Source organism: Spodoptera frugiperda, chromosome 28 (assembly GCF_023101765.2).
Source record: "Spodoptera frugiperda isolate SF20-4 chromosome 28, AGI-APGP_CSIRO_Sfru_2.0, whole genome shotgun sequence".
Lineage (NCBI taxonomy): Eukaryota > Metazoa > Arthropoda > Insecta > Lepidoptera > Noctuidae > Spodoptera > Spodoptera frugiperda.
This window is the reverse complement of record NC_064239.1, coordinates 8,824,040-8,847,952: the sequence shown is the minus strand read 5'-3', so window position 1 is coordinate 8,847,952 and position 23,913 is coordinate 8,824,040. Positions and strand designations below refer to the sequence as shown.

The window sequence follows — 23,913 nt, the reverse complement described above, 5'->3', positions numbered from 1 at the left end:
AATTTGGTCCTTTGAGTCGAATTTCGGTCAAATAAGAAGACCCTAAGGAACGTAGTACCTATATATTACGTTGCTGTTTACATAATATACGGCTAAATGTGTATAATAACCAATAGACTACTCATTCTTGTCCTTAACTTTTAGTGTTCTTTCTTCGGAGACATGACAACTTGTATATTGGCGCAAGAGAAATTACAAGCATCATTGTAGAATAACGACTTGAAAGTCCAGTTGCCAAACACAAATGTGCCACCGAAATATGACTGAGCAATCGCCAGGATGTCGACTTGGAACTTGTAGTGTCCCTGTAAAAAGGCATACGTTAATATTAATGTACGTGCTAGTAAGGGCAAATAAAAATGTCGCAAGGGTTACTGGGCCTCAAAGAAGTTAGATCAGGATAGTGTTTGACACTCCTGATCGCTTCATCGAAGGCAGGTGAAGTCAAAAAAGTTAATATTAAAATAATCAAATACTCATAATAAATATTGTGAGACATACAAAATTAACTAAAAAAAACACGGTTTACTCAAGTACATTAATAGAGAAAACCTCTACTAGTTTCGAGTCACAGAGGGACTCTTCATCATGAGCAGCGTGCGCAGACGTGGCGACATTACACAGCCTACTCTTTTTTTAGTTAATCAAAATACTTACTTTCACGACATAGCAATCCTTAGTAACATTCATGAGGGAACTGAAGAGAGGCCTCAAAAAAAGATGCTCGCATGGTTTCTTCACTTGTAATCTAAGGAACTCTTTACTATTGGTTACTGCTACAATTTTTCCCTAGAAGTAAAAATACAAATAGGATTAGTGTAAATTAGCTTTTCCAGTTTGTTCAAATCAATTAAGGTAACCTTATTAGTAACTTATTTGTTTGTGATGTTCTGTTTATCTGTCATCGTATGTGGTCCTTTGGATCATAGGTGATGCATTTTATATGTCTTTACACCTATACAACACCAACGTCACGCCGTTTATCCCCGAAAGAGTAGGCAGAGGTGCTCATTACAACACGTAATTCCAAATTGCCATTACGACAAGTAAAAAATACAATGTACAACCACTTTTCGCCATTTGTGTAATAAATTCATTCATTTTTATTAAGCCGTTGCATTGACTGCCCTTAAAAAACTGTGAAAGGCAAATCCTCCGCTTACTCCTGTCACCGGTTACCTACCTTTGTTGGCGACACATTTTGTAGAACATCAATTTCGTATATCAAAGAAGTAGAAGTATTGCTGATTGAAGCCGTCGAATGCGCACAATCCTTTTGCTTTGGTCCTTTGCAAATGTCGAACTGTGTTATTGTCAAATTGAATGTACCCTGGAAGAAAATAATATAGATAATATTGGCGAATTAGGTACCAAGAAATATATTTCAAAGCTTTCCATCTACTGCTGGTCATTTCAAAATTGTATGCCTGGCCTTTTTAGTATCACGCCAGTGAACTGTAACATTAACATGAGTCCATGGTCCTTAAGTACATACTTGTTCATGAAGATAATAAATACCATAGTAAAAGATTTTCAAACAATCCATGAATTTACACATTGACTTACATACTCTTTTTGTGCACTTGACGACACTTGGACAGTATATGCTGTGATCAGGATAAGCCAATGTATAAACATCTTGCACACAAAGGGACTTCAAGCAAGTTTAGTGTGGAACAACTAAGTGAAATTTTACAAGGATACTTAGGTGTAGTACGTCATTACGGTTCATTTTTGCTTAACCGTTTAATGCCCTATTAAATGGTTCGTTGGAGAGTAAAATTTTTATATGATTGCTTTAAATTATTGGAAACCGAGCATTTGGTTTATTTTTACAATGCTTGTTAGTTGAGCTAAATTATGGAGATGATCTAGTAAATTAAAGAGATAATGGTTTTGTTCTACGAGTATTTCCTGGGTGGTATAAAGTTTCCAGAAGATTTTAAGTGGGCGATGTAACTCATATAATACTATGCTATAAATGTTATATTTACGTAGAAATGTATGTTTTGATTTTCAGGATTTAAAGGTTTTTGCATACAACGTCCCTAACCCAGTGGACTGGATTATGGGATTCCACCAAATAAGAGTTTGCAAAAGCCTCGCCACTAAGCAAGAGGGTTGAGAATTGCGGTTTGAAGGTCAGGTTTATTAAAGAGCGACGCTGACCAAGGGGTCGGATAAAGCAATTTTTCGACAATGCTACGGTACTTAATAGTTGTGGTCCCAATTCCATTCTTGGTGCTAATAGTGGTTACTTTATTAGCCTGCTATGACAGGCTCACTTCAGTACCCTTAGTTTGCTTTACGTTTGAAGTAATGGAAAAGAGAGCGCTCTGATTGGCCGGTTCAAATAAACCAACTAATCAGAGCGCCTAACGCGCTCTCGTTTCGATTACTTTAAACTTTATAATTAAGGGTACTTAAGGGTACTGGTATCATGGCACTCATTTCCCGGACATAAGGACAAACACAACTGGTAATAATATGTGGGTCTTACGTTGCCTATTTCTTCGGGGATCAAAAACGCGTGAAGTTTGTTGCATCAACAAGTTGAACAAAAAAAAAACAATTAAATTAACAAAGTAAACTTAATTTATTAATCATGAACACGGGTTTTTGTTGGAGTCATCGAGAGGTTAAGCAAACCGCAGTGCAGATTGCAGACGTCATTGTAGAAAATCCATTGAAACGTCCAATTCCCGTACATGTACTTGCTCCCATAGAAACTGCGCGACACCTTCTGGATGTCTACCGTAAATTGATAGCGTCCCTGTTAAAGAAGGACCATAATTGTTTTATTTAAATTATTTATGTAGGTACACAATCGTATATTGTGTACATACATACATACAGGAAAAATATATAGCAAAACAAAGGTACATATTAGCACTGCATATCCATTTTGGGATTTCTTATATAGAATAAATAGAGATAAATATGTGTTATTTAATGTAATGGTCCTTAAGGTCTTTGCATTCGATTGGAGTCCTAAATGGTGCCTAGTAGCAATAAAAAGGGTTATGGTACTTGGTTTGACAAAATTTGCCACGTGTATTGAAATGTGGTCCTTTTACCTAAGATAGGACCAACTTTCAACTTTCTTTCAAGTCTATAAAGTCCATAATTTTTACCTTATTAAATGCACATTGATCGGAGTTATTCAAAATATTTGCAAGCAAGGCTCTAAAAAAAATGTGTTCACATAGGTCTCTAATCGAAACTCGTAGTAAGGGATTATTCTTGTTCATCCATCCTATGATCTTTCCCTGAAAAAAGAAAGATTAAGTTATTTTAAACCTTTTGATGTAAATCTTAAGATGCATTTTCAATGTGCAGCTGCGGAAAGTGACATGTTGAGGATGTTGATGAAATAATTCAATCTCCATCGTCTCTTTGTAAGTATGTAGTTGTATTGATTATGGGTTCTATTTTATGTTTAACTAGCAATCCCGGCAAACTCGGTTTAGCCATCAAGGATTTTCCCTTGCTTCCTAATATTTTCTTGATCTTTTCCTAAATTTATATATAAGGGCCTTTCCAACGAATGCAAAACCGTGGAAATCGGTTCTTGCGTTCTGGAGTTATAGCGTCAGGAAGGAAAACCGGACTTATTTTTATATTTATAGATTGAGTTATAAAAAATACCTTAACCGCCTTCATATTTTCTTTAATGTTAAAATCTAAGGCCAATGTGACATCGTTGTGAATTTTCACTGTTGATGCAACGCAGGCCTTCCGTTTAGGCCCACTGCAGTCTTCGTATTTTGTCAGTTTCAGGTCAAATTCGCCCTATAAACATATAAACTGTTACTGGTTAACGCTTAGCTGTGGTTTCTGAGTGCCTATTTATTATTTATTGGTTTAAATATTATGTTCCAATAAAGTATTATGAGTAATCACATTTTGAAATTTTCAGTTAATTTTTGGGACATATCTAAAAAAGGACTCAATCTCGCAACTCCTTAAAGTTAATTAGAATACTTCTTCAAGTAATGGGAAACCGAATCATTGTAGAATAATTGCTATTATATTACTTACGACTTCCAAAGAAGATTTAGAATCAATACAAGAAAAACAAAATGTCATAAGCACTAAATACTTTAACATAGCGTCGGCGTACTTTTTAAATTAAATGGAGGTTTATTCCACGAAACGATTTTAGCTCGAGCTGTCATTTGAAATAGTAAATTGTTCAACGTATAGCACGGTCGGTTGGTTCCTAATGATTAAGCGCCAATGAGCTAGATCTACTCTCGTATGAGAGTAGCTCTTTTTTACTAAATGACCTACTATCAAGCTTATTATTCATCGAAGGTTTAATGACATGTTTTATTAGCTTCGTTCAACCACAACAGCCCTTTCTATGTCCACATTTTGACGTAGACTTCTTCTATTCTTCCTCATTCTTGGCGGTCCTGAGCAAGACAACCAATCCTGTCTTGTATGTCCAATAAAGTTGCTTAGGAACAGTCTTCGTGTTCAAAGGTTATCGTTTCATCAGATGGTAGGGATAATCATGAAATAAGTACAAAGAGGAGATGCCATAGTGTAAATGTGCCAGTGTACGCATACGGGGATATAAAAAACGGCTCTTCTCTGCCTTATAAATAAACGGCCCTGCCTCATAAGTAAAAAGGTGTGGAATTGTGGATATATTATAAGTGGCGCATTAAAATGTGGACCGTTTTTGTAGTATGGGTCACTAGATGGAAAATAGAGAGGGCCGTGGCTCGTAACGTCTCATGCTCCCCGTAGAGTGTCACGCATCATTTTAAAGGGAAATCTGGTTACGACATTTTTTCTTTGTATTTGCTTCATGGTGATAAAAAGGTAAAAATAGGACAAAGGTATGTATAAAGAAGATTAGTGTAACATGGTACGGTAGTGTGAGTCTAAGCCTATGTTCAGATGGCGAGCGTTAAGCGCGCGTTTACAACTACATACATTTTATTCAGGCGTTATTGAAACGCGCGTTTACCGCTTGCCATCAGAACCTATGGCCGTTTTATAATAACGGTCGTGAGACGTACAAAATTAACTAAAAATCACGGTTTACTCACGTAAATTAATGGAGAAAAGCTAGTTTCTTTATTGAACAACTTTTCTACATCATCCTGACTGAAGTTACTATGTCTTTAACTCACTAGTGCCTATATACTTAGGTACCTACTTGGTGAAATAAAATACATTTTATAAGACAAGAATTAAAATTTATTTAAATCTAACGTTGGGGCAAAAAGGTTTAAAGTCATATACAGGGTTAAAGGGTAAGTCGACCTAAATCCTTTAAGACGTGATAGTTTACATCATTCCTGACTGATTTGACCATGGGACCCCATATCCCAAACTTAACCGTTTTCAAATTATCGGCATTTTAACTTTTTTGATAAAATTTCCCATTTTTTTGGCTATTTCTCCCTTGTTTTGTCTTTGGTGGCTAAATTTTGTTTTGTTTTTGCTTTTTTGTGTAGTAGATTAGTTGCTTTATTATTTAGAAAACTAAAACTGTAAATAACTGTACCAACTGAGTCGTAGCAGACGATCGAATGTTAACAAAAGTAAATAAAATTGTGATAAGTTGTTTTTCTTTGTAAGATATTTAAAAAAAAGTCTATGACAACTGTTCTGCAAATGTGCGTTAAAATATCTACAATTCTTCAGCTTTCTGATAAGGTATAACATGATAGGGAATAATTTGAATTCTTTGCCAAAACATCGATGAAGTACTACAAGGTAGTAATAAGAATATCGATATTTAAGCTTCAAATTTAACTTGAGTCAGATAACAAAATAAAACAAACTGGTTCACTTCACTTCAGAAGGAGTGTCAGGGAGTGGCTTTTTTTTTGAGTGGAGAAAATCATCCAATGATTTCTCCCACCTTGGGCGAGGCGAGAGGGAGTGTCAGACTCTTACTGACTAAAAACCACCCTGTTCCTTCTCCTGCTTTTCGAGCCGGAGCCCCGGTAAACCCGCTAGGTAGTCCGCAGCTCCGGATCAGGCATCAGCCCAACTGGGCTCCATCTGTGGTGGTCTGATGGCTCTTTGAGGCGCGCGCGGAACGCTACGCGTCGCACGCACGGGTCTGGTTCTGTTCGGGCGGTGAGCTACCCTTGCTCGCCGTCCGCAGGCCCGCACTGGACACTAATTATCCCAATAAGTGGATCGGGAGAGGCGGACCTGTACCGTGGCCAGCTAGAAGTTCAGACCTGACCCCTATGGATTTTTATGTGTGCGCCTCAAAGAGCCATCAGACCACCACAGATGGGGCCCAGTAGGGCTGATGCCTGATCCGGAGCTGCGGACTACCTAGCGGGTTTACCGGGGCTCCGGCTCGAAAAGCAGGAGAAGGAACAGGGTGGTTTTTAGTCAGTAAGAGTCTGACACTCCCTCTCGCCTCGCCCAAGGTGGGAGAAGACATTGGATGATTTTCTCCACTCAAAAAAAGCCACTCCCTGACACTCCTTCTGAAGTGAAGTGAACCAGTTTGTTTTATTTTGTAATCTGACTCAAGTTAAATTTGAAGCTTAAATATCGATATTCTTATTACTACCTTGTAGTACTTCATCGACGTTTTGGCAAAGAATTCAAATTATTCCCTATCATGTTATACCTTATCAGAAAGCTGAAGAATTGTAGATATTTTAACGCACATTTGCAGAACAGTTGTCATAGACTTTTCTTTAAATATCTTACAAAGAAAAACAACTTATCACAAATTTATTTACTTTTTTAACATTCGATCGTCTGCTACGACTCAGTTGGTACAGTTATTTACAGTTTTAGTTTTCTAAATAATAAAGCAACTAATCTACTACACAAAAAAGCAAAAACAAAACAAAAGAACATCGGGCATTTTTGTATGGGACACTTACCTACGGCGAACAAAAATAAAATTAGGTACGGTGGATAGGCAATTAAATCTAGTTCACAATGGTATAGTTCCCATTTCTGTGGGTCGTGGCAATAAGGAGAAAATGGACATTTAAAAAATATTTATAAATGTTTTTGGGCAATAATTGAAGAGGAAAAAGGGAATCAAAAATAATTAAAACAACATATTTTTCTCTTAACTTTTGGCGAAGGACTGCGATGATGATGACGAAGGACTGCGATGTAGTAAGATAAGCTAGCTACCTGCGCGAGCGCAACATAATACCAGTTTTAAGACTATGGGCGAGAGTGAGAACGAAACATGCACATCAACTTGCCGGATTTAGCCTGATTGGATTTACAAAAATACCACGGAGTGATATTTTAACTTACTGAGCGGTCGTTTAGTAATTAGGAAAAATAGTCAACTTAAAATATCATTTTCATTTTACTAATTATTTCCATTTTCCCATTATTGTGAATCAAAATAACTACACAATATTAAATATGATTGCAAACACTATCATTTAAAAATGTTTTGGTTTATGTTCGCGACTTTTAAAAAATCGGGTAAAAAACGCCCGATGTCCTTTAGCCACCAAAGACAAAACAAGGGAGAAATAGCCAAAAAAATGGGAAATTTTATCAAAAAAGTTAAAATGCCGATAATTTGAAAACGGTTAAGTTTGGGATATGGGGTCCCATGGTCAAATCAGTCAGGAATGATGTAAACTATCACGTCTTAAAGGATTTAGGTCGACTTACCCTTTAACCCTGTATATACGGTAAAGACACCGTAGGACGTCCACCCATCCACGTGTGAACGTCGTAAAGAGCCATTGGATGCATGTCTTGAGGGAATCCTATGCTTAAGTTCTTAGTAGTCGTGTGGCTTTCTATAGCTGACATGTAAATATTATGATAATTTAAAACAACGCTTCAATCTTGTTCCTAGGAGTAACAGCTAGCCGCATCAAGCCACAATGTAAGTTGCATTTGTCGTTGAAGAATGAGACTTTGTAACTCCAATTTCCATACATGAACTTGCCACCATAGAGATTTCGGGTTGTCGCTCGCACGTCTACGCGGAAAGCGTGGTGTCCCTGAAAGAAGAATTAGATATTTTCAATTTTATAAATGGTTTTGAGATGTGCGTTTTTAAGACTGCATTGAGGACGCAGTGGCCGGGACATCGCCTATATTATGTGTAGTGTGTTCCCGAGGCAACTCTTTGTGTGATCCATAAATTGCTGTTCCGGGTCTGCATGTAATGTGATTGTGAAATTGTATGTTTGTAAACGTTACCACGACACAGAAGAAAATCCTAGTGTGGGGAAAGTTTATATTATACATTATGGGACTTCAGTATACTTATATGTAACTAGCTACTTCCGCGCGGTTTCACCCGCACTGCTCGGTTCCTATTGATCGTGGCGTAATGATTTATAGCCTATAACCTTCCTTGATAAATGCGCTATCCAACACAAAAACAATTATTCAAATTAGACCAGTAGTTCCTGAGATTAGCGCGTTCAAACAAACAAACTCTTCAGCTTTATAATATTAGTATAGATATGTATGTTATGTAATTAACTAGGTCTCCTTCGAGCTAAGTCTGGGTCAAGTTTAAGGCATTAATATCAACAGCCTGTGACAATTCACTATTGAACTAATAGGTCTACATGCTCCACCCGCCTTCTGCTTTTTAGATTTACCTATATTTCACTTACTTTAAATATACCGCAGCTGTCAGTCAAATTGAAGGCAGCCAATATCAAAGGTTTGAAGAAGATGTGTGTACACATGTCGTTCACACGGAATCTGATCAACTCCTTGTTGTTTAAAGAACCGACAAATAGAGCCTGAAAATGGAAAATGCATACAGTAACGCGGATCCAATGTGTCTTTGTTGTCTTACACGAGACGTTAATTTCCAAAACTCTGATTAGATACGTTTTGCGATCATGTTCCAAAAAGACCTGAAGCCCACTATTAAATCGAATTGTCAGTTAGGTTGATTGAGTTTTCTTATTCATAATTCTGTTACGCTATTACAATAATTGAATCTGGCAATAAAATATATTTGTATTTCATACTTTTTTAATATATTTGATTGACTTATTTCGGTGTGTAGTTCAGTACACTTAGTACGAGTTTGTTAAAAAAACTTAAACGAGAGCGCTTTCGGTGCCCTGATTGGCCGGCCTCGAATAAACTAACCAATCAGATCGCCGAACGTGCGCTCTCGTTTCGATACAGGTTTAATTTTCCGTCTTCATCGTAATTCTTATTCTGATGAATACTCTTCTAAAAATCAGAACGCCATACTTACTTTGATTGCAGTCATATTCTCTTTAGTGGTGACGTCATATTTAATCCAGATGTTGTCATACGTATACGCTGTGACGTCACAGCAGTTAATTTTTTTTGGGGCCTTGCATACTTCGTAGCTTACCACTCTTAAATCAAAATCTCCCTGGAATTATTAAAAAAAAAACATATTCCGAATTTGACTGGACCTTTACTGACAGGTAAGCTGACTGTATCCTTAGTATTAGTTTGCTTTACGTTGAACGCAAATGAAATGAGAACGCGTTCGGCTCTGTTTGGCCGGCTCGAATAAACCAACCAATCAGAGTGCCGAACGCGCTCCCGTTTCGATTACTTTAAACGTAAAGCAAACTCGAGGGTACGGAGGAGTAACTTAGGCTATTAGAAAAATATTTTATTTCGTAGGTTAGTTACAAAGTCAATCTACTTAATTATGAATAATATGTATGGATATGCAGTAAGTGATAAAGCTGTCTATTTAAATAATTTTAAGAACTCTTTCTATGCTTTTGGTGTAACTACAATAAATAATGAGAGGTAATAATAAAAGAAAATAAAGATATAACTTACATATTCTACCACAGAAGTTGTAACGAGTAAAACAATTGAAATCAAAACAATAGAAGTACCATATTTTGCCATCGTGTACTATTTAATACTAATACGTAACACACGACAAAATAGTAAAAGGTTTAATATTCATCTATTGAATTGAATATGAATTTGTTTTTATTTCATGGTTGGTTGCTTTGAAATGGTTTATAAATGGTTATTAAAAGATAAAAGATAGGCACACAGGGATAATTGTTTGTCGCTATTGTTTGTTATTGAAAGAGTTAAGTACTTTTGCGGATGAAGGGCATTGAATGGACTAAAAATCATTTTGTTTTTGTAAAAATCGACAAACATGAATGTTGACCTGCCTATGACTGTCGGTGACAAAATTTTAGGTGTTATTATGATAGTCCTAAGTAAGATTCTAGGGTTTTCTGCGTACCTAATAACCTAATAATAAATCTAATAGTACCTAATAGCTGCGGACTACCTAGCGGCTCGAGTAGGAACTCCCTCTCGCCTCCCTCAAGGCTGTAGAAATGACTGAATGATTTTCCTCCTTAAAAAAAAAAGAAGTGCCTAATACAGAATTTGGAATTGTACGTTATGCATTTTAGCAAAATTATTTAAAAAATAACTATTTTAATAAAAGTTGGCAAATTGAACTTTTAATTAAAATTTAATAACAAATTTAAACTGCCTAGATATGTGATTTAAATTTAAAATGTAATAAGTAGATTAATAGGATTGAAGTGATGTTAAGTCTTCTTTTAGTTCAGATAAAAATAGCCAAGAAAAAATAAAACAAATGCTTTAAAAAATAAATTGATTGTTTTGTATTTGCACAAATTAATCAATAACAGGTATATAGTTTTTGGTACATAAAATTATAGTAGTTTAATTTAATGTACCCACATTGGTGGGATATTTGGTTCCTTTGGTTTAAAGCTGAGGTTTCTTGGGCAGGCTGAAGGAGACGGTCTTGTTTTCCAAGTACTGCAGGATACCGTCCTCACCCCTGCAAACAAATAAAAATGTACTTTAATATTGAATGAAATAAAAGTGATTATGACTTTTCACGAGATCAATAATAATTAATGCAAAATCAACTCTTTGAATGCTCTCCCTCTTGTGGTAAATCTTTTTGAAAAAGAGATTTGAATAATTATATTTTTCTGTTTGTCTGTTTAAATGACTGTATAATATAGCTTGTTTTATTACCCCAAGAGTACTTTAAAGCATTTATATAGAAAAACATTGACTTTCATTCTGGCATTAAAAGTCTTTGAAGCATCACCACAGTTGACTCGTAATCTTTTGAACAAAAAATATCGAAAAGCGCGGTAGCGCGTCCGGCCAAGGTCCAAAAGGTCCAAACAGAGCTAGTGCGCACCATGTGTCATCATTTACATGAACCATTTTAGTTCTGAGTCTGAGTCTCTTTTTAACTAAATTAGGTAAATATGTTACTTACAATTCACGACCAATTCCAGATTCCTTGAATCCACCGAAGGGAGTCTGAGGCGTCACGTGTTCATAGGTGTTAACCCTGGAAAAGATAGGCAAATATTATTTTAAGACATATATAAAATATATACTTGTAGATAAAATATCATTATTATGAAGCAATGATAAATAAATTACATTCATATATACTTTAGAAAATAAAACTAAACAACAGTAAAAAAATACATGTTTATATAATTCGTTACAAAAAATATACAAGTTTAGTATAAAATATATCACATTATATTTGGCATATACTTGAATATATAATATTTCAGAGTAAACGATAATATTTTATTCAGTTTTTTCTTCAGTTCACAGTTGAGGCTTCTTAGGTAGGCTGAAGGAAACGGTCTTGGTTTCCAGGTACTGTAAGATACCGTCTTCACCCCTGAAAAGTCATAAAAAAAATTATTTGATAATATTTTTAAAAAGGTTTGATGAGATCGAGAATGCTTTTCTAATTGTAAAGAGTAGTAAGTATGCACGTTTACATTGGATTACAAGATTAATCTATGAAATATATTTTTAAATGTTTAATAAGATATCTATAAAGATATTTTAGGGCATTAATACTAAGATCTGAACATTGGAAAAGTAATATAAAATTAAAATATAAAGCCAGAAATACATTCTTGTGGTGTATCGTTGTGACTGCAAGCATTTGGCAACCTATGCTATTACATACAAGATAAGTGTGTCTCTTATCATAGTAAGTATAAGAAACAGATATACAATACGCTAATGTATTTCTACCTTAAGATTAGAAAAATAGGTTTGAGTACTTACATCTCCCTTCCAATACCAGAGTCCTTGAATCCTCCGAATGGAGTCTGTGGGGAGACCTGGTCGTAGGTGTTGACCCTAAAATTTTATACGGTATTAAGTTTTCATAAAAAAAAAACAAATATTATGAAGAGGAATCAAAAAGAAGACCAACACCAAATGTAAGATGAAAAGAACAAGAAAGAAGTTAAAAGAAATGAAATTTGTAAGTTAAGCAAAGATTTTTTAAAAGCAAAAACACAAAGTTGGGGTGATCTTAAATGTTTTTTTTATGGTATAAGCACCGGCTCATTTACCGAAATAAGCCGGCAGATCATCTGATGGTAAGCAATTGCCGCCGCCCATGGATACCCGAAACACTAGAGGCGTTACAAGTGCGTTGCCGGCCTTTTGGGGGTTACGAATTTAAGGGTTGTTGAAGAATTGGTGATTGGGAAGACCTCGATATGTGTATGTTGCGTATGAATAGCAAGTTTCATTAAAATCCGTCAGTTTAGACTGTAAAGTTTGTGTGAACCCCGTGCCTAAACGCTCTTAAATGAAAATGGATGGACATGTAATTATTCTTCGAAAATGTAGCGTGTAAGTAAGTCGAAAATAGCGGGTAAAGTAGAAGAAATAAAATTATGTAATTTATGAAACTAAGCATTGTTTGTGACACGTTATAAATGAGCACATTATTTTATTTAATGGATCGATTTAGTAAACAGTTTAAGTACAGTGACACATAAATTATGATAATTAGTACTTACTTACTTTAAATAAATGTATTTAAAGTCTTGAATCTTTGGACAACACGATAAATGTTCACGTAGACTGTTATTGAGACGCAATTCACAATAATTTTTCCTCACCGTGTTTTTATTAAATACTTCGACATCGCTCAATTTTTAAGACTATTAGCCAATACTATTTCTAGTCTTATAAAACTTGAATTACAGTCTAAGCAAGGGATAAGAGTCAATATAGAAGACGGATTATCTGATGACATCCACAATAATAGAGGTGTTTCAAATGCGTTGGTGGATAGACAGATGTTTTTAAGAACATCTTTAGCTGTATACTATGTACAGCTTGTAAACGACGCATTTTAAATAAGTACCTTAGCGGTGATTTAAGATTGAGCGACATTTCAGTATTCGAGGGTTAGTTTTAAATGAAATTTTGAAGACAAACAAAATCCGACACATTGGTTAATATACAACATTTGACCTGGTACACAAGAAGAAAAGCAATCGCTTTTCTCTAAAAAAGAAATACATAAACATCACATATAAAATACAGAAACAAATACTGTATGGGTACGTCAACGTTATTCAATCGGTCATAAACATAAAATAGATTTTCAATTTCAATGCTTCGTAATAGGGTTGAAAATCTAGATTCACATATTGATCTCATTGCTATAATTCGAGTCTTACCACATGGATCCGGCGCGGACATGTTTGATGAAGGCCAGGGCTGTGGTGATGTCGTTGGTGATCACACCAGCACCCAAACCGTAGTTGGAGTCGTTGGCACGGTCCACAACCTCTTCGAAGGTCTCGAATTTGAGGATGCTCTGGACGGGTCCAAAGATCTGGTGAAGAGAAAAATATTTGATGTCTTTACTAAGGAAACGGAAACAAAAGATTTTGTTTGATTTAGACCCTATATAATGTATTGAATGCTTCAATAATCATACTGGTTTCTACACTTGCTGATGAAGCTCTTTGTTATTTGATACTTGATATAAATACGTTTAATACCAAATGAGACAAAAAAAAACATTGAGAAATGAAATACGGTTTCTACACTTGCTGGAAGCTCTTTGTTAGTCACAATGAACTTCTATTAAGTTGCTATCAAAATCCTTCGTTGAAAGATTTGTTATTCTTCTTTTGAGGTTCTAAGTTCAAGTCTTTAATGATCTGATGACCCACGTTTCTCAATAGACAATTGTAAATTCCTGAGTATTTCGAATAATATTCTGACTTACTTCTTCCCTGGCGATTTTCATGTCATCCTTGACGTCAGCGAAGACGGTGGGCTGAACGAAGTAACCAACGTTGCCTTGGCGCGCTCCACCAGCTACGCAACGGGCACCACCCTTCTTTCCAGCATCAATGTAGCCCATGACTTTAGTGAACATGTCATTATCGATCTGCAAAAAAAGTATTTAATTTCCATTAAAGATTGGCTGGATTCGCCTCTCCCAAATCTCACCATTCCCAAATCCCCAACCCTCAAATCCACTTTATAACTCCTTTAGTGTTGTGGGTGTCTATTTTCGATGCTGATTGCTTACCATCAGGTGATCCGTCAGCTCGTACTATTTGTCTCACGTGGACAAAATCCTTATAGTTTTCCACCTACTATGATCCATAAATACATATTATTATTTAGCTTTCATCACATTCATGTCTTGTATGCTTGGTGATTTTAGGATTACTTGGCACCTTTTCCAAAATTTTTTTGCAATAACAAACCTGAGGTCCTTGCTGGACATCTGTGTAAGGGTTTCCGACGGTTCTGTTCTTGGCGATCTCGGCGGCTTTGGCAACAAACTTGTCGTAGATGCCAGACTGCACGTAGGTCCTGGTACCAGCTACGCAGCACTGACCAGCATTGGCGAACGCGGCTCTGTGTGCGATTTCTGCGGCCTTTTCAACTGTAAATAGAAGTTTTTATTTTAATTTATTTAGTTGTTATTAAGGAATGCGTTAGTGCCGTAATGTGCACCTTTGTCTACCCCTTCTGAAAGGCGTAACGATACATTATTAAGAAGGTCCATTGACAAGAGTTTGTAGTTTAGATCCTTGTAGTTTTTTGCGTGACAGTAAACGTACCTCTTTTATCTTGTCTGTCAATGAAACCTCTATTTGGATTTATTTATCAATATAAAAACAAGGGCATTTATATATGGGATATAATTTTTTTTGTTTAGTAATAAGTAAAAACTTTTTTTAAGGGGAAAATCATCCAATGACTTCTCCCAGCTCGGGTGATGCGAAAGGGATTGTCATAATACTCTTACTGACTAAAACTACCCTTTTCCTACTCCTGCTTTTCGAGCCGGAGTCCAAGTAACCTGTTAAGTAGTCCGCAGCTCCGGAATTAGTAAAGACTAATTGGCATCACGATACATTATAATGAGTACTAAGAAGATTAACAGTGATATTTTTAGTTCAAGATAATTATTTCAAGTTTCGTGAAAATTACTTCATTAAAAGTACCTTCGTGTTAAAATTATAAATGTAAATCCATTTTTCATTGAATTGAGATAAACTTTCATAACGAAAGGTATTTAAGTGAATCACGCTATCTATTTTGACAGGAAGATTGGTTAATCTGTATACCTAGGTAGATAAATACTTCGTAACACGAAACCTTAAATTACAGATAGTTAATGTCATCATGCTTTTATCGTGAGAAAGGACCTTATTATGTGTACTTTCTGCATCGTTGATCGAGTGGTCGCAAGTGTGACTGTCGAGAAAGGGGTTTCGGCTTCGATTCCCGGGTTGAGCTAATTATTACTGGGATTTTTTGGGTTTTTCGAAAATTTCTCAGTAGTCTGGAATTGTGCCCCAGTAGTATATGGCAATAGGCTCACCCCCTGTTACATGGGATTTATAACACAAATTGTTAATATTATTTTGACAGCATGGCATTACTTGATAGGTATTACTTAATGTAAATTTCTGAAAGTTGGTTGGAATCTGTCTCATAATTACGCGAAACAACTATATCTTGTGTACGAATTAGTATTTTCTTTTGCTTACTGATTTTGATTCCTAGTCCTCTATTTTATCTTTATTGTTACAAGCAATTGTTACCAATTAGTGACCCCAGTGTGCTCAGAATCAATTGAAAGAATTGAAGTAACTATCTAAATGATCCCCACCATAACATAGATAGAGTTGACCTTGAATTTTTTCCTGACAACGTTCAAGAAGATTGATAATGAAACATAGATTAATAGTAAAATTTTATAACCGCATAGTGAAATTTTTAACAGACACTGGGCTGTTACAAATCATATCATTGATTTTTACTACGTAGGGCGGCAAACTTCCAGATGGTTCATGGTAAGCGATCAGTGTAGCCCGTGGACACCCGCAACGCCAGAGGAGACAAAGGTCCTTTGCCGGCCTTTCAAAAAGGAATTCGCCTTTCATGATTGGTAGGTATTTTAGATGGAGACTTTGGCTTCCAGTTACCATACTTACACGGCGAAACACAACGCAAGGGTTATTTAACACCATTTTCCTGTGAGATTGAGCCTAGTAGTAACGAAGCATGGCTCTCCCACAATTAAATGAAAATAAAATCACATAATCTTACCATCGGCATCATTGAAGACGACCAGAGCACTCTTGCCTCCCAACTCAAGAGTGACTCTCTTGAGGTTGACAGCAGACGCAGCGCCCATAATGAGTCTGCCCACCTGTGCATATAAAAACATAGTATTCTTATAATATATTCCGTGATGATTCACCCTATGTACAATGTTAATGCACAGTTGCTTTATGTTAACAGAATAAATATTGAGTTTAAATTCCTGACTAGCGTCACTAAGTTATGTAGTGGCCAATTATCATTCTTGTTAAGTATGGAAAATAATCTATTAACGTACAACGTCTTGTTGACTTGTTCATTAGGCGTATGTGGCGTTGTTTTACCTGTATAACTAATGTGAATGTTGGAGAGATTGTTTATTTGATTTAATATATTAACTTCTTTAACTTCCATAAGTACGTACACTTACATGGCCAACATTAAACTAATTTTGTAATTAATTACTTTGATGAGAAACTCGACTAGTTTCAAGCCATACTAGAGCCTGTACAGTACAGTAGCAGCGCGACAATCGCCGCGTCGTGTGTCGCGAAATGCTGCTCATGAATATGAGCCTCTAGCATGGCTTGAAACCAATCGAGTTCCTCGTCAAACAGTAACGTGGTTAAGCCGATAACATAATTATTAATTTAGTACGTCTCACGAAAGTTATAATAAAATTGTAATAGTAGTTATTGAATCTAAATCAGATTCAGGTTATCTGTATTAATGTAACAATTATATTTTAACAGACTAGTATTATCATCGTAGGTATTACGATTCTAAAGAAATCACGATTAAGTAAACGTTTAGTAAAAACTACTGAATTTATTTTGCAGTCCATTGTAACAATACCGAGTAATGGACAAAACAAAAAAGTGATAATTGATAAATATTTATTCTATCGAACCACGAATGTTTACATTTTACATAATATTGTGTAACATCGTATTATAAGCTTTATCTTATCGCAGTAAAGTATATTAATGAATGGCATATGTCTTAGGCCTTTATTACCTTTTGATTTTGCTATGTCATTATTTTCGATTTGTTATCTAGTAATTATACATAATATATTTTCTTGATACCGGTGATTATTTCATACAAATATTGGGGGATTATTTAAAAATTCTAGAAGAAAGTTCTCGATTGGTATTTAGATTGAAATGTTTATATTTTGTTTTCCATATTAACCTAATACTTGGTTGTGTGAGAATCCTACTAGTGTTAGTTACTAATCGAATTAATTAGCAACACCTTATCGTTGGTTATAAAATTATGATTACACATAGTAAGTGCTAAATTCTGCAGCTGCAATATATTATAAGAGTATATTTTTCGACAATTTTTTCCTAACCTTATGTCATATGACTGCCCGGTTGAAGCAGTTGCATCAATTGTCATGAAATATTATCAAAATAGCTTCATGAAATTGACATCTTTTTATACGTTTCGGAGCGTGAGTTGTCTACATTACGATAGGTATTCAGTAGTCATATAACCAAAAGACTACCTCATTGTTTTATCGTTTTCAAGCACGACCTACAAGTAATACGTCATTTCGAGAAATTGCCAGTAGAGGGGCTGACATTGAATCCTATATATGGCGGTAGACTTATTTCCTATTACATGTGATTTATAGTTAGGACATAAATAGAATAAACTGGTTGTTGCATAATTTTAATACATGCACCTATGTCTACATCAATTGCAAATAGAATTGATGATAATGTTATGTATGTTGTATCATAGCGTAATTTATAACCTTATTGGGTAAGGTAGTCTATTCGAAACTAAAAGGATTATTCAATTCGAACCAATAGTTCTGGAGATTAGCACGTTCGAATAGATAAACAAACTATTAACATTAATAATTATAATGTTAATTATTATGTCGACACGCGACGCGGCGATTGTCGCAAAATGCTGCTCATGAATATGAGCCTCTAGCATGGCTTGAAACTAGTCGAGTTCCTCGTCAAAACAGTGCGTGAGTAAGCCGATAACATAATAATTAATTTAGTATGTCAGCATGGCGTGAAACTAGTCGAGTTCCTCGTCAAAACAGTGCGTGAGTAAGCCGATAACATAATAATTAATTTAGTATGTCTCACGAAAGTTACAATAAAATCAATTATTATGTTATTAAGTATGGATAAAAAGCTCACCTCAGTGGATCCGGTGAAGGCAACCTTATCGATGCCAGGGTGGTGGCTGATGGCTGCTCCAGCGGTGGGTCCGTAGCCAGGGATGACATTGAGGACTCCAGGAGGGAAACCAGCTTCCTTGACAAGGGCTGCCATGGCCAGGGCAGTTAGAGGAGTCTGTTCAGCGGGCTTGAGGACCACGGTGCAACCTTAACAGTAAGAGAATAAGAGTTTATTATTAGAGAATATCTTTTAGTTGGTAGTATGGCTAGTTATTATTTGTTATTAGTTCTAGTTAATTGGACTTTATTAGAACTACCAAACAAAATATTCATAAGTTTTATATAATTGCAGCGATGACATTGATTCTGATCTTCCAATATTTGTCATTTAACTGAAGAACTATTTCCAAAAAAATGTGTTACCTTTTAAACCACTCATGGACTTCCACAAATAATTCAAGAGCAAAATTAGCCAAATCAGTCTAACCGTTTTCGAGTTTTAGCGAGACTAACAAACAGCAATTAATTTTTATGTATATAGAGACTATAATACCGTGTTCTTATAAATTTACATGGGTTAATATAAAATAATCTTACCAGCAGCAAAAGCAGGGGCGATTTTCCATACGAACATGGGGATTGGGTAGTTCCATGGCAGGATTTGTCCACAAACACCCACGGGCTCCTTCAAGGTGAAGGTCATGACGTCACCGTCTGAAACAAAATGGCGATGATATAACACGCGACACGGTACAAGGTCGCATTTGAAATAGATCTCTGTTGTGTAGACATAAGGTTGGATTTTTAATGTTTATGCATTGATCTTTTGTTAGTGACAGCTGTGGTGACAGTGTATGCCCTATATCCATAGGATTTAGGTTTAATATATTTTTATACATTATTATATTGTTTACTAAGTCCCACAAGAATATACTGTAGTATAGTGTAATCTAGACTTCATATAGTAAAAACACGAGTTTCCTAATTAATAATTGTTTCTTTTACACCCGTAATCTTTGAACCTGCAATAAATCTATAATCGTGCTAAATTTCATGCAGATCCGTTCACCCATTTTGGATTAATTGAGTGAAAAATATACACTATTATCAACATTTTAAATATTTTTTTTTCGGTAATAATATTTAAATCACAACAACAAATTATATCAAGATCAACAATTTTTATCTATAATTGGTGTTCTAACACTTGATGTTATCGTGGGTGGTGCTGTTTCCAACAGATGATAATAATATGGTAGGTGCTTATCACATTATTATAATGTACCTACGTGAGTTGATTATCAAGGTTTGTTTGTTATTATGTATCACTATATATAAACATAACTGGAAAAGAATTAAACATGATTAAACTAGATGAAGCATAAAAATGAATAATGTATCTATTACTTGAGTAAAAAACCGCCCATATAATATTATTATGGTCACATAGATGATGTTTGCACATATTGCACATATTGTCATTGTATGTGTATATTACATATTTCTTAAGTAAATAGTTAATATACTAGTAGGTACTTAGTTCTTTCCTCTTGTAAATGATATAACTCCAATATATTGTCTTGACATAATTCATATAAATTATGACTCTGTTATTGTAATAAAAGTATAATGACCAATATAATTATGGTAATGCATTTTTCCATAACAATAAAGTAAGGAATATAAACCGCTTTTTAAGTAAGAAATTTAGTTGTTGTCTTATTTTTGTAATAAATTAAAAATTGAAAAAACCCCGACACAAAAACTTAATTTCCCTTTAAAAAGTAAAAAATAATAAAAAAAAAACCTAATCTTAAAGTACCTAAGAATGCACTAATAATTCTAAAAAAAAAAATACGTCGCGTTGGGGGACCGCTCCTAATTATTTCTTACTTCTCTACGATTTGTTCATAAGTATCACATACTTGGTGTTAACATCAAAGTAAATTGATGTTTAGGTACTTAACTATAACGCAGAAAATAGAAATATAGAGGCGCGGGCGGCGGTGTGCAGTCCGTATTCATGCGGTCCCCCAACGAGACGTATTTTTTTTTTAGAATTATTAGTACATTCTTAGGTACTTTAAGATTAGGTTTCTTTTATTATTTTTTACTTTTTAAAGGGAAATTAAGTTTTTGTGTCGGGGGTTTTTTAAATTTTTAATTTAATTTTTTATTTTATACTTTTTATAGGTAGGTTAGGTTAAGTTAGGCTTAGTAGATTACACATACTTACTATAATTTCAACTCATGTTAAGGTAAAGATAATTTTTTTTTTACTTATTATTAATTACTAGTTTTTGTTTCTATAAGTAGGCTAAAGATTACATTGGTTCAGGTGTTATATTTTTGTATTTTATAAAATACTTAATTTCATTTTTAATTTTTTTAAATTTTATATTATTTTTTAAATTTTTTTATAAAAAAATATTATTTTTGTTAATACGAAAAAATGATATCTTTCAATATTTTCTTTCAGTGCGGTTTAATTTGAGACACCATCCCAGTATATTTGCAGGCCTTCGGTTAATCTCCCGCTTACGTTACTTTCACCGCCCATAACTTTAAAACGGCTCAACCGATTTTCATCAAACATGTCTAAGAACACTCGCATATAAGTCCCCTTTAATACGAAAAAAACTAAATTGAAATCACTGCATCCGTTCGGGAGTTATGATGCCACAGACAGACAGACAGACAGACAGACACGTCAAACTTATAACACCCCTCTTTTTGCGTCGGGGGTTAATAAGAGCTCATATACACGAGCGGCATCATGCTAAAGGCAAGTGCAACCGTCGATATTTCAAATGCAGCGATGTTATAGCTGCAAGCTGTCGATGCTACAACTGCAGTTGTCGTTGTAGTACGACGCGTATAGACAGCTACTGTTACCTCTGCCTATAGCAACATGCTCGTGTGTAAGAGTTTCAAATAAGCATTCTTTAGAACATTTTACGACGATTCCCCAAAATTAGCATTAAAGGTACATATTTCAATCCTAAATCTAGGCAGTTATTTGATATTCCAAAGGTGTCAATGTTTACTCGACTTAGCCTTGAGACCAGACAGAAATCGCAAAAACAATGATCGAAATGGTATTTGTCTTGAATACGAATAAGTAATAAGGTAAGGTGTAAGTGTAAGGTAATATATGTACCTGCGGGAATGGTGTTTCCAAGGATTTTGTCAGCTTTGCCAGCGTAGTATCTGATGATACCAGCAGACCACAAAACCTCTCCCTCAGCCTGTTTGACGGGCTTGCCACAGTCGAGGGTTTCCAGTTCACCCAAGTACTTGGCATCCCTTTCCATGAGGTCAGCCAGTTTGAGGAGGAGCAGACCTCTTTGGGAGGCATCGAGGGTACGCCATTCGGAGTAGCGGTGGAACGCCTTCTTGGCTGCAGCCACGGCCAAGTCTACGTCAGCCTGAGATCAACATAACCGTTTTATTTATTTATTTTATTGAGCACGGTACAAAAAACCAATTAAGCTACTCAATACATGACATAAATTAAAAACGATAATAAACAACTGGTATACCCTCCACTTGATGAACTGTTTTTATTCGATAAGAGTTAATTTGCAGTTGTAAGGGAACAATGCGATATGTCATGTAGGTATGTACGTTTAAAGATTCGTACCAATTCAAGTATTTTTGTTTATAATCACCATTTTTGGTAATTTTGTTTCTGTATGATAAAAATATGTATTTTCTTTGGTCTTGGACATTTTCGTTTCGATAAATTGCTAATTAATACCTGTTGGGTTTATCTAAAGATATGGATGCTAATACTATGGATAGTGCAATTTTTTTAATAAGTATAATGTCTAAAATAAAATAATTAAATTGTACCTTGTCGCCTTCAGCCACTTGTGCGATGACGGTCTCATCCTGAGGGTTGATGGTGGGGAAGGTCTTCTTGCTGACAGCGTCCACCCACTCATTGTTGATGAACAACTTAACAAATTAAAAATATTTTGTAGTTAGTTACAAGACAATACGCCCACATTTAATACAACGGACATATTATAAAAAGGTAAATACTTAAATAATAATTGAGACAAAATGGGCCCAAACTTGTTCCATTTGGGGCCATTTTTTCACAAAAACTGTCAGACGTCAATTCTATTCTATGAGTTATCAGTTAATTGAAAAAATTACCCTTAAAAAGACAAACGCTCATTCCTTAAAAATTTCTTATGACCGAAATGAAACAGTCGTCGCTTATCAACAACGTAATCACCAATAATATTGTGTAACTTTTCCTGAACGATTAGGATATCATAATACAAGGCAAACATAATGCACCGGTACCTACAAAATTATAAAAATAATGTCAATTCTAACTATTTAACGCGAGAGAAGTACATGATAAATACCTAAATTAACTACAGGATTACATAGAATTGTATGTGAATAAAAAATGTATCTACTTCATTGATTTTGTATACTGGTCGATCACCTATTGTGGTTTTGTTAATCCAGTGCCAAGTTACAAGTACCGCCTATTGTATTGTGTGGTATTGTCAACCGTACACGGAAGTCTGAAATTACAGCTCGTTGCTAACACGAGATTTATTCGTTTTCAGTACTTGTTATACAAATGTAGACTAAATTAACCGCTGTATTGACTATTACCAAGGGCTTATAACAGTTACCGGCTTATTTCAGAACTGGAGTGTGTCTTGTAGCCAAATGTTTACTCGTAAACTAACAGAATGCCAAATAATTACATAATCACAGTTACAAAATACATAACAATCGTATGTGAAGTGTTAAACTAAAACACAGTAACGAGTCTGTCAAAAAATAATTACATGTGACACGCATTAGCATTTAGCCGGTCACTGTAAAATTCCGGCGACTATATTTATTTACATGTAAAAATATCACAGTTTTTGTTCTACTGTTTCTATTAATGAATTTTGTATCGTATGAGGTATAAAATAAAGTAGTAAATAGAACTAACCTTTGTGTATTTGATTTCTACTTTTGCCATTTCGATGCCGGTTTGTACACACGTGCGTTCGCTCCCCGTGGTCTCCTAATAATGGCGAGTTCTCGAGAACACGACTGTAATAAACATGGCCGCACATATATACAGAGTTGTAGGTAGATAGATAAGTAAACCGTCAATACAGATTAGTTTGAGACGGTGTTCCGTACGTTTTAATTATTGAAAATTGGATTTATAAATGTTTGCGCAAAACTGTTTAGATATATCGTTATTGTTAATGCAAAACGGTCAATGAAAATTGTAAGCTAATTATGTGTTAAATTGTTTTTTGGTTCATTTGGATTATTTCAGTCCTTGAATATTTTTAACCCTAGAAAGATAGTCTGCGTAAAAATTACGCATGCGTTTGCGAAATATAGCTCTATCTTTC

General features: G+C 35.1%; 5 protein-coding genes across 6 annotated transcripts in view; all 5 read right to left on the bottom strand.

Moving 5' to 3' along the window:
• Window positions 1–23,643, bottom strand: part of LOC118265417 (aldehyde dehydrogenase X, mitochondrial-like) — a 33,396-nt gene extending 9,753 nt beyond the window's left edge. The window contains exon 1 of the mRNA XM_050706076.1: window positions 23,496–23,643. Coding sequence (XP_050562033.1) covers window positions 23,496–23,525 — 30 coding nt within the window. The 5' untranslated portion in view covers window positions 23,526–23,643. The remainder of the gene's footprint in view (window positions 1–23,495) is intronic.
• LOC118265492 (uncharacterized) lies at window positions 96–1,955 on the bottom strand. Its single transcript, XM_035578392.2, has 4 exons — window positions 1,567–1,955; window positions 1,184–1,330; window positions 658–789; window positions 96–305 (listed from the first exon to the last, which is right to left on the bottom strand). Exons 1-4 carry the CDS (start codon window positions 1,636–1,638, stop codon window positions 141–143), a joined length of 516 nt encoding a protein of 171 aa, XP_035434285.2. The 5' UTR covers window positions 1,639–1,955; the 3' UTR covers window positions 96–140.
• Window positions 2,554–4,304, bottom strand: LOC126912700 (uncharacterized). Its single transcript, XM_050706078.1, has 4 exons — window positions 4,042–4,304; window positions 3,649–3,792; window positions 3,135–3,269; window positions 2,554–2,773 (listed from the first exon to the last, which is right to left on the bottom strand). The coding sequence occupies exons 1-4, from the start codon at window positions 4,108–4,110 to the stop codon at window positions 2,600–2,602; spliced, it is 522 nt and encodes a 173-aa protein (XP_050562035.1). The 5' UTR covers window positions 4,111–4,304; the 3' UTR covers window positions 2,554–2,599.
• Window positions 7,722–9,864, bottom strand: LOC118265214 (uncharacterized). Its single transcript, XM_035578010.2, has 4 exons — window positions 9,778–9,864; window positions 9,209–9,352; window positions 8,607–8,738; window positions 7,722–7,979 (listed from the first exon to the last, which is right to left on the bottom strand). The coding sequence occupies exons 1-4, from the start codon at window positions 9,847–9,849 to the stop codon at window positions 7,803–7,805; spliced, it is 525 nt and encodes a 174-aa protein (XP_035433903.2). The 5' UTR covers window positions 9,850–9,864; the 3' UTR covers window positions 7,722–7,802.
• On the bottom strand, window positions 10,575–23,643 carry LOC118265216 (aldehyde dehydrogenase 1A1). Of its 2 annotated transcripts, none has more exons than XM_035578011.2 (11): window positions 23,496–23,643; window positions 22,379–22,483; window positions 21,684–21,951; window positions 19,121–19,237; window positions 18,543–18,730; window positions 16,381–16,483; window positions 14,523–14,704; window positions 14,033–14,197; window positions 13,476–13,633; window positions 11,237–11,311; window positions 10,575–10,780 (listed from the first exon to the last, which is right to left on the bottom strand). In XM_035578011.2, exons 1-11 carry the CDS (start codon window positions 23,523–23,525, stop codon window positions 10,705–10,707), a joined length of 1,467 nt encoding a protein of 488 aa, XP_035433904.1. In that variant the 5' UTR covers window positions 23,526–23,643; the 3' UTR covers window positions 10,575–10,704. The 2 variants fall into 2 exon arrangements, with proteins under 2 accessions (XP_035433904.1, XP_035433905.2); XM_035578012.2 differs by lacking the exons at window positions 10,575–10,780; window positions 11,237–11,311 and adding exons at window positions 11,446–11,659; window positions 12,058–12,132.
• Window positions 23,644–23,913: the final 270 nt, after the last annotated feature.